Source organism: Lichenostomus cassidix, chromosome 19 (assembly GCF_008360975.1).
Source record: "Lichenostomus cassidix isolate B80296 chromosome 19, HeHo_3.0, whole genome shotgun sequence".
Taxonomy (NCBI): Eukaryota; Metazoa; Chordata; class Aves; order Passeriformes; family Meliphagidae; genus Lichenostomus; species Lichenostomus cassidix.
In genome coordinates, this window is record NC_139499.1 from 8,850,030 (window position 1) to 8,863,084 (window position 13,055).

Sequence of the window (13,055 nt, forward strand, 5' to 3'; positions counted from 1 at the left end):
TGCCGGGCCGAGCTGTATTCCCAAACCAGCCATCACTAACAGACTCACTTCCACCGAGGAAAAAAGGGAGGCCTGAAAGCGCCGGACAAAAGAAATCCCAGCAGACAAAGAAAAAACAAATTAAAAGCACCATTATAAAACACAGATGCTATAAGGAAAATAAACTTCACAAGATTTAGTGGTTTTTGACAAAGCTGGACATCTGTGGAAAAGCCATCAGGAGCAGCTTCCAGGTATGGCCAGACAGGCTTGTGGTCCCACAGCATCACTTCCCTCCTCAGCCTCTGGGCAGAGACACCCTCAGCTCTCCACACACCTCCACCACTGCAATGCCACTTTATCAACAGCTAAGATTTTACTTATGATTATTTGATTTACAATCAATGTTAAACCTGCAAGTTACTCTTCAGGCCTGAATATGAGATTCAAACATTTGATCAAATCATACTTTTTTAAGTTTCCAAACTGTATTTTTGGATGAGAAAGGAAAGCTACATCAAGGGGGAAATGTTAAAGACCTGCAAGCTTCTAACAGTGTTCAAAAAGCAATCAATCAACTGAAGCAATTAATACAGTTACATGTCCTCTTCTGATCAACTAAGAGCCTTGATGAATTCAGGCCAGATTTCAAATTGGTCAGCATTTGAGTGGAGCACTTGAGGGCACTTTCTGTCAGAGATCATCTCTGAGGAGAGAGCAGGAGAAACACCCTGATTTTTGGCACTACTAATGACAGAATAATACATCCAAATGCAGCTTGGCAGGGACTTTCCCCAGCCCCAAGGATTGCATTCAGCAGCAACACAGTGTGTGGCATAAAGACTTTATGGGATCCTAAAAGAATGATGTGGATGCAGCCACGGTTACTTTGCTCTTTTGTCCACCCATAGACTCACATTAATGCAACCAAATCACTTCTTCTGTGATTTAAACTGAGTTTGAATCTATCAGCACCACAGATTCCATCCGTGCATGGAAATGGAACTCGCTTAATCACAGCCAAGCTTAAAACCAAAACTATACCCTCACACCTAAGGGATGCAAACACTAATTTATCACCAAACTAAAATTCAACCCTTTTACCTGCTAAATTTCAGCATGTATATGACATGCCTGCAAGTGCTGCAGAATTTTCTTCAGTGTAGAGAAACTCCACTCTGTCAGCAAGCAAAGCAAGGAGGACTTGGCCCTGACAATTTTTTCTGGTAGGAAAGTAATGATCAGAAGGATTTTAGTTTCTCTATACACTTTATTTGAAAAACCAAAGTGGTATCAAGCACCTCTCAGCCTTATAATAAAATGCTTCTATGTTGATTTTTTCCATTTATCTTCCATTACTCCAATACAAAAAGCTTAGTAATGCAGTGTCATTAAAATTCAAACCCCACTTGATTAGCTTTTATATCTTCCAGTATTTAACAGACTCCATTTCAAAGGGTACCACGTAGTCTACTGACATTAACACTACATATAAACATCTGTAATTTGGTAAATAAAAACGCAGTAACTCCAGGCTATGCAATCCTATGCAGGCCAAGTTACAGGAAAATGAACCGTGTTTGGCCATTATTTCTGTTTAGTGTAACACTAAGGATTCCTCAGCAAAACATTCCCTAATTGTGTAACGCAAGGGAAATAAAATCCTTTCTAACGGGCAGGCAAAAAATGGCAGGAAAAACAGAAGTGTCATGGATGTGGTGGTTTATTTTGCTTTGCTTTTTATTCAATACAAAAAGTTTCCCGGATGAGAATAGAAAGCTTCCCAGCTTCAGTTCCAAGACTTTCACCCTCGTTCCTGACCTTTTCTCAGACATGTTCCAGTATAATCTGTAATCTACTACAGTCGGAAGAGGAAACAGCAGCGCCCTGGTGAGAAACGCTGCCTTGTGACCCGAGCAGAGAACCCAGCGGAAGCAATGCTGGCTCACGGAGTCCTTGGAAGAGCCTGACAGACAAACTCACTAACAGCCCGGGAAACACACCCAGCACCACGAGCCCCAGTTACTGCCAGAGTGGGCTTTTTCTTTCATGTTTTGTTTTATTCAGTCCAACATGTGTTATCTTTCTTTGTAAAATGTTAGACGTTTTCCTAGAAAAAGTCAGGAAACTAATTATTTTAGTTAACGATCGCCTCTCAATTAAAGTTACATTGCCATTTCCTTGAATTGTGTCCTATCAAATTTAAACTCATTTCACACCCTAACCCTCAATATTTCCAGTACAATTAGACCCATTAAAGGAGGAATATTATGTCTTAGCTACTGCATGTATACACACATCACGTAGCTACTCAGAGCTAAACTTATCACTAACTTGCTTCCATTGGAATGGATGGGAGAAAATAACACAGCCAGTTGTTTTTGTAACATTTAAATCCGTTTGATATGAAACCCTTGGAAACACAGCTGCACTAAATCTCACGATTGTCCTAAGAAAGCAGAGCTTGCTCTCTGTTTGCATCCAGGCAAGGCATGTGATGGTGACAGCTCCTAGGACAGACTGCTCTGCCGAGACGTTGCAAGCGCCAGCCCAAGTGTCTCAGTCACTGACGGGACAGAGTCCCCTGCCCTCTCACCCAAGCTCCTTGAACTTCAGCATCATCCACTCAGAATCTGAGCATGGCCTCATAACTGTCCCTTCCTCCTTCTGGAGTTTTTCTACTATCTTCAATTTCAGAAACTTTGTCCCTCAGTTATAAATTGTCCCACTCACTGATACCCAATAATCTCCTCTTGTCCTCGGGAGAAAAGGAAATCCCACAACCCCTTTGCTGCCTGTCCCTCTACCCGGCCAAAGATGGATTGCGAAAGAGCAGTTTCAACCTCAAGCTCTACCTGGATTTGAACCTATCATTTACATACACAATTAGTGATCTACAGTTGGTCATTTCTCCTACCTTTGTGTGTATTTTTTTCTTTTCCTGCATGGAAAAGATATTACATTGTCAGTCCAGAGGAATCAAAAAGGAGAGAAAACCACTCTGCCAGAATAGTAACAATGTCTTGGGCCCCATAACACCTCTCGCAACAGCGGTGAGGACACCTACAGCGTCAACTGCCTTGTAAAAGAGTAACTACTTGAAAATCTGACACAAGTATCTGTTTCTTCCCCTGTTATTTCACCTCCTCATTTTGTACAAACACTGGTTTGCTGTGCTCGAAGAGCTGCACAATAAAGGTGTTTTGTGGCATTTCCTTAGAAAACAACCCCTCCACCACCAGACACACAAGTCTGTATAATAATCATCTTTCAGGACTTATTTAACTAAAAATACTGTTGGTGCAAGGCTCAAATCCATGTATGGGCAAAACTCGAAATAAACCCAACCAAACTGGTTTGCCAGCTGTTGGCTGCAGGCTTTGTGCAGGCAGCAGCAGCAACGCTTCAGCTGGGCTGTTCCAGATGTTGTTACCAGCCAAATCAGCCAAAGTGGCCATCCTGCTGCTGGGTCATCTCCAGCAAAGGCCAGGCACAGCCAGGGCCGAGTCCATCCTCTGTGAAACACATCTTGCACCTTCAACTCTCCACAGACGGGAAGAGTGCAAGATTAGTTTCTTGTAACTACTACGGGTGTAGCTGTGGAGTATTTTGCAAACATACACAAAGAAGCAGTGCCATCCTCCCCACCATGGGGCCGTGAGCCAGCTCTGGGCCAGAGGCTGTGGCTACCACAGCACTGGGCTGGAGTTTGCAAACTCTTCAGAGGACAGGACTGTGTGAGCTCAGACTAACACTGCACTAATGAGGTTATCGTGCAGGCAGCCTCCGGGCACTGTGGAGACACTCTGTTGCTCCGATTTCTTGCACATGGGAATTTTGCTAACACTGTCTGCTGGTGAATGATGAAGCGCTTGAGAAAACAAGAATGCACTATTGCTGCCCCTTGTCGTGTCTATCCATCATAATTCAGATCAGCACAGATTTCAACTCAAAGCCTTCTTTCAGGGAAGACTCCAAGACGCTAAAGCATCGTAAACTTTGGAATATTTTGGTGTCTCAGACTTCTCTTCCAAATGATACAGAATAAAATGATCTTTATAAACTTAATTTTTTTTTTCTGACAGCAGAGTCAGAAAAACTGATCAGCCTCTCTTAGAAACTGCAAAATGACTGGGCTGGGAATTTCTGAAGGACAACCCTGTGCAGATGTATTCAGTGAGGAGATAAGGAAAGTTTAATGGCAGCCCTTTACCCAAAGGGCTGAGCTTACTACAATTTAGTATTGATGATAAACTACATGTTAATACATCTGTAATTTTTTATCCCCACCTTTCTATCTCTGCCTTATTTTCCCTCCAGTTGCAACCATAAGAACAAATATTTTAGCATCTGAATTCAATCCGGGTTGAATACACAGGATTTATCCCAAGTTATGTGGGGAAAAAAAAAAGTGCCTTGAGAACCACTGCATTTGAGAACTTGATAATAATATCCATGGGTAATTATAACAAATGGCTTGTCTGAAACACCCATAGAATAGGAACTGAAGCAAAGCATAGCAATCTGTCCCTCTTGCACCCACCACACACCCTCGGCAGCCCTGCTCTTTTACCCATGACCGTTGAGGATGTTTTCTGGCTCCGTGACAGCATCGTGACTCAGGTCATGAGAAGTGTCAAAGATGCATTTCCTTGAGATGGGAAAAAGCAACTGATTTTAACAGCCCACGAGGACTAAGCAAAAAAGAATAAGCTCAATCAGCGTATTTAAGGGTAAAGATAAACCTTTTTAAAGATAGAAGTATATTTTATTTCTAATCTTCATGCTTACGTTTCTTTCCATAAAGTGTTTACATTTTTCAGGCTACCAAAGATGCACAGTTGATTAAATGCTTTACTTAAGAATAATAAACTGGGGGAAAAAAAAGGGCAACAAGGGCAACACCCTTTTACTGCATAATCCATCACCAATCATATAGACAGGGAGTCGGATTCAGGCTGCAGACATGAGGGAGCAGCCCTGGATTCCCAGAATACCCATTGCCAGGGGAAGCAGAAGGTGTTTGGGCTGGAACTCAGCATGTCCATCAGATAAAAAGATTGTTCCCACCAGCTCTTGTCCCATTCCTTCCCCTCGTTGGTTGCTAACACGGAGCTTCACATGCTTTCACCTTCCCTCACGCCAAACCTCCCTCGTCATGCAACACCCTCCATACTTAAACCTCCTCCTTCAGCTGATACTGTCTCTTGAAAAACTCTAGATTCTACTTTCTCACCTTCTGATCCAACATATTACAGGCTTGTATCAGGTGAGCAAAGCTACTTTTTGTCATTTCACTGATGGCAGCTCCCTTGAACCACTTACATTCCTTGACCCACCAACAAATGTCTGAACTGCAGTGTCTCCCCTGTGCTAGTCCACTTTTCTCCTGACCTAATTCCAGCCTTTCCCCTTTGTGCTTTGGACATGAACCATGCAGAGTTTCTTTCCTGCATCACTCCTCCAGTGACCAGCTCTTTTCAGCTGGACTGTTATTCCAAAGTTCAAGCCTAGTGATGGATTTTATGCTGATCACACTCATTTCAGCTGTACACAAGCATACCTAACCCTCTGCACTTATACATAAAACACACTGAGAAGACAGAAAGTCAAGCATATTCCTTCTCATGGATCATTAATATCATTATTTATCAATTTCCAATTGGCAACTGCAAAACCTGATCAAAGTGCTGCATCAGCTGCAGGATGTCATTACTACTTGCAGTGTTCAAGAAGGAAATGCACCAGCCTGTTTTTTATGTACCTGGTTAACTGGCGAGATTTGCGGATGGAAAAACATGGGTTTACTGTAAATAAAGAGGGAGTAATCGAAGGAACAGTTGAAATAACCATAAAATTCCAAACTGTCATTCATTAAGTCATTTTCAGACAAACACTTTAAGATTCCAGTTACCGCTACTTGGACTCCCTCAGTACCTGACTCTGACACATCAGCACTTGACCCTCTCCAAATTTCCTTCCATGTGATGTTACCAAGACTGAAATCATCCATCTTGACAGGAAAACTTCAGTGGGACGCTCACATCTGTGGTAATCCCACTCCTCTCCGCCTTCCCCCTTCCCTCCACCTCGCGATCCATCTCTGCCATCGTGGTCTCCTGTGTGCTGCCGATTATTTCCCCTCCACCTGTCTACCCACAGCCTTTCCGAAACAGTTTGCTCTGACCACTGCTACAGCATTTGCTGTGTCAAATCACTCAGTCAGAGATTTTTACACTCTCCATCTCCAGAGCTGCAATTCCCTTCTGATGTCCGCCTCCTTCAATTTTCAATCTATCCAGAATATTCAAAACTTCTTCAAATATCAAGGTGAACATGTATCTGCCCCAGTCTTCGATCCGTGCTGTTTACAAAAAACTGCTTCTGAAACATTTGATGTACAGACACGAACTTCCCTTGTGACAGAATTTATCAGTCTACTTCCCTACTTATCTGAAGGGAATGGATCTTTTCCTTCCACTTCAGAAATTATCCAAAATACACCACCCACTTCTTTCACTTCACCGATTCTCTACCCATTACCAAAAAAAGGAGAGGGGGAAAAAGGCAGGTAAAACACAGCAAACACATCTCCCTTAGACCCAGTAAGCTGCTGGCCAGTTCCCAAACTGGTGATTCCAGCTCTTCCCACCTCTTCTCCCAGCCTTACATGAGGTACCTGGGCTTGCTCTGGGCACTTCCAGCTCCAAAAAGAATCATGACTGAATAGACTCCAAAAGTCATTAGCACAAAGTTCCCACCGGGTAAATTAATTTTGTTTTTTCCCAACTGCCTTAAAGTTGGGAAGAGAAACATGAAGAGAAACTTCAAGTGAGCGGGCAAAGAGAACCGCTCGGTGCTTCAGGCAGCACAGCAAATGTGGAGGGCTTATATTTGCAAATAGATAGGCTTATATTTGCAAATAAATAAATAAATAAATAAATTTATATCTGTGATGTTTATACGAGCAGCTCTGTGTGTGTGTTAGTGCAAAAGAGAGGGTTTTATCCCCTCCGTCACCATTTATCCGCTGTACGGAGGCTCCACATCAGGTCTCCTCTCAGGGCCGGCTCTGCCTGAGGCGCTTATATTTGAAGAGCTTATATTTGCAAATAAACAAATGTATAACTATGGTGTTTGTACGAGCAGCTCTGTGTGTGTATTAGCGCAAAAGAGAGGGTTTTATCCCCTCCGTCACCATTTATCGCGTTACGGAGGATAACGCCAGCTCTCCCCTCAGGGCCGCTCTGCCTGAGGGCCATGGCCGGGGAGAGGGCGCCCCCTGCAGGCCGCGTTGGGCAGCGGCGGCAGCGCTGAGGGACTCGGCGGGAGCGCTGAGAGCCGGCGCGGCCGGGCCGAAAACTCCACTAAAAACATAGCTGGAAAACGAATCATTTCCTAATCGTATGAAATAAAGCTTAAATAAAAAAGAGCCGAGTGTGCCGCTGTGGAGAAACACGGCAATGACACATATAGGAATGTTAAAAGCACGTTAAAACGACGCGGGACGATGCGGCAGCTTGCTGTTTCCACACAAAGTGTTTCTATCCACAAAGAGAAAAATTAAAGTTAATAGAGAGTTTTCAAAGAACCGTTTTCAGCTCGTGTCCACGGCGTTTCGTGTTAAACTCTGCGAAGGATCTGCCCTGCAGTGCTTTAAGTTATTACACAGTTAATTTTCTCAGAAACTATTTTTGCCTGCCTCTCTGTAAATCGGTGGTTTCTGCAGTGAGTGTTGCTGCAAGGAAACCAAGCTGTTCTGCAGGAAGGGCTGATGATGTCAGTCCTTTCAACTCTGCTTTCCCATAAGAATTCTTCTAGTAAAAGGAGTTTCACTCTGGGAAATAGTGAAAAGTAACGTGGAAATATGTAAAGCATCTCAGGCTGCATGTTTATCGAACTTCCAGTTTTATGCTTGGATTTTAATCATGTTGTGATTGTGAAAAGTTAAGGAAAAGCGAGAGAAAACCTTTTGATTTTTAAACTTGGAAAATATTTTGCTAAGAAAAACGTGCCATACTAAAATATTTATAAAGAGATAAATACAAGCCTGAATGCACTGTATCAAGAACAACATGGGTTTTTTCATAATTCTAAATTTATATACTCCATCTCAGCATCAGTATTAAATCTGAAACAGAACCGCGGCGTACTATGAACAGTTTTTTGGCAAATAAATAAATACTTCAATCCCCAATGAAATGCAAGACAAATTCAGAGAGTATCGTATTATAATGGAATATTTTTAGTAGGTGTGGATGTGTAGCTGTAGACCCAATGTTAACTTACTGGATTATTATTTATTCTGGTACTGGAAATTCCTACAGCAAAGAACAGAGAAAACCTGCAAGCAGAGCTACAGAGACTTTATTTCACTTGCTGGTGGTGCAAGAATTAATGGCAATAATGTTCTGTAAATTTTAATTCGCAGAATTAAAATAATTAGTTATATGTAATTTTCAACCGTTCAAATAAAACATTTTATTTTAACAGCTAAATGCTCCTTGCTATTCACATGTAGGTGTGCTGTAGAGAACAGGGAGATGTTTGCATCACCAAGGACATAATTCTGCTTTAACTTAATCCTCACAGCCTACCTGTGAGACACGTAAGGACCATAAACCTAATTTTTCACAAGTAAAAAGGTCATGTAAGGCTATATTTTACCCTAATGTTCACCCCCACAAGCAACTGATGTTGCAATAGTCTTATAATAGTAAAAGCCCATAAAAGGATCCCAACTTAACTCAGATATTCCTGACAACACACTCCGGCGATCCAAGGGAATGAAAAAAATACAACCTCGCTGGATTAACAGACAGAACAGCCCAAACAAAATCTCTGTCGGCTATAAAAGGTGCAAAGGAAATATCTCTTTATCATCCTCTATTGAACAGTTTACTTCATTCTGCTGAAAAGAACAAAGCCAAATGATGATTCATTTGGAAATGAAATCATCCCTACCCCCAGTAAAGGCTGACATTGTGCGGGTAAACAGTCCTGGGTGCTCCAACACAATGTAAATAGATTGCATTGCTACTATATACACAGCAAACAGTTTCATTTTGAAACCTGGAGGCAAAAAACGAGTGAGAAAAATAAGACAGAGCCCGAACTCTGAAAATATTTACAAGAACAAAAACTAATCACAAGTTACTATCAGTAAGTTAGAATTGCTAATCAAAAGGGAAGATAAGCCAGGACAGTCTTTTGGCCTAAGGTTGTAGCAACGATTTTGTAACGCAAAAGGAATATCAGAAGGATTAACAACTTTTTTTTTTTACTTAGGGTTTATTGAAAATTTTCTAGATCGGAAAAGATGTAAGAGGAAAATCGTGATGACATGACTCCACACAGAAAAATCCTCCAGTTTGCCACAATCTTCTCTGAATCAGTCACTTAATCAACACCTTGTCCCAGAGCAATGGTGCTCTCCAGGACATGGGCTTTGGCTTTATTTCCATTATAATCAGCCGCACTTAGAGGGCTGATTAAGGAACATAACAGTCATTCTTCTTGAAGAAAGCTACAAAATTAAAGTCATTCCACACACGGGGAACACAGAGATTATTACTGTTGTCACACAGCAGAAAGCTGACAGACAAAATCAGCTGAAAAATTCACCAAGGGTTGCAGAGCGAGTTAGAAGTAAAGCAAGGAATTAAACCCAGAACTGCTCTTTTCTGTTTCGAGTACTCGTTTACACTTCTGTCACCAGACTGCCGTGACTCCTCCAAACAACAATAATTTAACATTATAATATGGTAAGGAGCTGTTACAATCTGAGTAAACACATCTTAGCTCACAAATTAAAATAATCATCGGTCTCTGGCTAATCCAGCTGCCACACACACACACACACACAATCCCTCTGCTGAAAGTCGCTCTGAACTTCAGGGGTTTTTTACAAGTTGATGATAAATGGCTTTTTATAAAAAGCTTAGAATAGGGTTCAATATCCTGCCTGCTTTCAGCCAGAGGAACTGAAAGATTACTGAAATGAAAAAGCAGCAATAAAATTACTGAAAATATTACAATATTTTACCAAATGGACTCTTTCAAACACAACTATTTTATTTTTTTCTCTAATATTTTTTTTCTAAGACAGCTCTGCTAACTCCCCTACACAATTCCCACAAATTTCTCACGGAAAATTTTCATATAGAGTTCTGCAAGTTACCAACACACAGTTTTAGCACATGTCCAACTTCTGCACTGAGGAAGTGCTGAGCACAATCTGTGTGAAGTCCTCCAGGAATCGAAGTCATCTTCCTGCCTTAATTCTCAGCACCCACATGCAGGCTTCCAATGGAGCTGATTGTTTAAACAGAGCTAATTTTCAAGCAGTGATGACTGCACAGAGATCTTGAAAGAAATTTGATTTTTGATCTTTCAAGACAGACATCTGCAAACTGAAGCTTCAGAACTCTTGAGACACTCCCCTAAATTTGCTGCCTTTCTCTCAGTGACTCGTCCATGCATTCCTGTCTCCTACCTCCACCACTCAGCATCCTGAAACTACTGATTCTTCTTTTTAAAAAGTGTCAAATCTATTCAAAACTTCAAATGTACCTCGAAATACTATAAAGGCACCAACTTACTGCAATTTCCCTCGACATAAAATAGAATTGGCTGGGTGAAAGCCACACAAATTGACAGCTCCTTCCTCTCCTCTCCATGAAGGCCACAGTTAAAAGGGGTTGGATGTGCCACAGCAAACCTCCAGAGCACTCCCCAGCCTGCTTCAGGCTGAGCTGCCATACAGAGATGAGAGGAAGTAAAATGGTAGATGCACAACTGTCTCCAAGGAGGAAGAAACTTCAGAGCACGTTTTGGGTGCCTTCCAGTGGCTCCAGGCAGAGGAGGATGGCTCCAGAACAGCCATGCACAAACCTTTGTTCAGAGAAGTCCAAAGAAAGGCAAAAATACAGAGGCTGCTTCTGAGACAAGTCTGGTTCCCTTAATAATCACCAAGTCATAAAGCAGTTCCTTTGATTCAGAAATCCCACAAAGGTTCTCTCTATAGCAGAAAGCCCAGCACATAGTTGGGCTTTCACAAGCTCCCCTAATCCTGCTTATAATTAGGGAAGAGGAACTGTTCCTGGCCATTTTTAGTACTCTCAGACTGGAAAAGGGTGGCTCCTCCAAACAAACTGCTATTCAAACTTCCACTTCCATGGAAGTTGTGACTTAGTCTCAGCAGAAAGGAGGCATAAGGATGCAGCAAATCCTGAATGCAAAAAAAGCAGCTTCGAGCACACACCTCACAAAGAGAATGGCAGAAAGGACAAAACAGAAGAAGCTGTGACACTGATAATTTTTAAACATTTTTTGAGGCTCCCCTTCACATCCATGGAGTTTCTCCAAGGCACATCCACCACAGGAGCAGGATGGACAGATCAATTCTTACAGATTTTTTACCTTCGCACATCATTTGTCACATTGTTGCCACACACACAAAAAAAGGGGATAAAAATCTGTGCCATCAGCTTCCCACTGCCTTCTTTCTCCTTGAGCAGTATTTATTGTAGATATCCAGATGTGCTTCACGCTCGTCAAGGCCAATGAGCAATAAGAATTTTAGGCAGTAAAATTCTTTGAATACAGACCAGTTCACTGAACGTGTGCTACAGAGAAACAAAACTGGAAACATAAAGACCCCCAACCTTTCAGTTTAGAGAGGAAATTATTAACACACCTCTGATAGCATCATTTACTTAAGCAAGCTGCAAAACGAGAACTGTCTTTTTGAACTGTTTCCACCTTGGCTCACCCCCTGCACTATCTGCATGCATCACATATTTTTACACAACATCTACAGCACCTTATTTTACGGAATTCCTATTTTCTTCACGATGGAAAGAAAGGAAGAAAGTGGATTTACCATGGAGAGGTGAGCCAGAGGGGCTGCTTGACAGGCCAGGCACGGGGCTGCAGCGTCCTCCCTGCTTCGAGGTCAGCTCCTGCTCGATCTCCTCCAGCCCCGCGCTCTTCTGGAAGCGACTCATGCGGTTGACCACCCGAGGGGACATGTGTGTCCTGACACAGGGCTGGCCCCCGTAGGGGTTGATGGGGAAAACGTGGGAAGTGCCACGGAGAGTGCTGACCACCACCCAGCGGCAGTCGTGGCTGAAGGAGATGTCCTGCACCTGGAAAATAGGGGTGACAAGGGAATGAAGCCACCAACGTCCACACCTCCAACACAGCTCGTGTCTTAAAACACTAATCTTAACTGGAAAAGGCAATAAAATCCCTCAATAACTTGAACTTGGGTGCATTTATCAATTAATACATCCACTATATATTATAAGCTGCACTGAAATTTACAGTTCCAAATTTTGTGTACTTTTCGAAATATTCTGAGATTAGGAAAACAAAGCGTGTTGCAAAGTGCTGCAGAAAGCCGCAAGATCTTGGTGTAGTTTTCAAATAGAACTTAGTTCTAAAAAGAGCTGGGAAATTGTTTCAATTACATGTTTTGTATTTGCTTGTTTAATCTTTAGAGATTTCCCAAGGAGGGGGAAAGGGAGGGATGAGAAGAAAAGAGAGAGATTTCACCACTGGGCCTGATTTTGACAAATACTGGCACAAGTCTTATTTTAGCTTAAAATGGTCAGTTTTGAGGCAAATATAAAAATACAGTTAAACATTTTTCCACTACGGTTACTCCTTGCATAGATCTCAGATATGAAGTCCAGAAGGATTTAATTCTCTTTTAAGTGTGCTTTACACAACGCTTTGATGGAAAGCAAATTCTTGTTCCTGAAGGAATGCTTTAAAAGAGAGATTAAAGTTTGTTTCCAAGCCTGTCCTGGCAGACAACTCAAGAAAACAAGTAGTTGAAGTTAAAATGATTTATCATAGAGAAAAAAAAGTCCTGAAACAATTCTTCCAAAAATGTTTTTAAAGGTAAAAGCTGACTAAAAGGAACGATGGACACAAGTGGGATTTACCACGGCAAACAAACATATAGGCGAAGGATTAGTTTTCATTATATTATTAAAACAGCATAAACTAAATAAAATTCTTCAAGATTTCACTGAAGCCAGTTTTACAATACACTAGGTACTCAAATT

At 41.8% G+C, this 13,055-nt stretch overlaps 1 protein-coding gene across 9 annotated transcripts in view; it reads right to left on the bottom strand.

Moving 5' to 3' along the window:
• BCAS3 (BCAS3 microtubule associated cell migration factor) overlaps nucleotides 1–13,055 on the bottom strand; it is a 289,031-nt gene that overhangs the window by 198,680 nt on the left and 77,296 nt on the right. For all 9 annotated transcript variants that reach the window (XM_085078501.1, XM_085078499.1, XM_085078507.1 and 6 more), the window contains exon 15: nucleotides 11,864–12,128. In XM_085078501.1, the coding sequence (XP_084934627.1) occupies nucleotides 11,864–12,128 (265 nt within the window). The remainder of the gene's footprint in view (nucleotides 1–11,863; nucleotides 12,129–13,055) is intronic.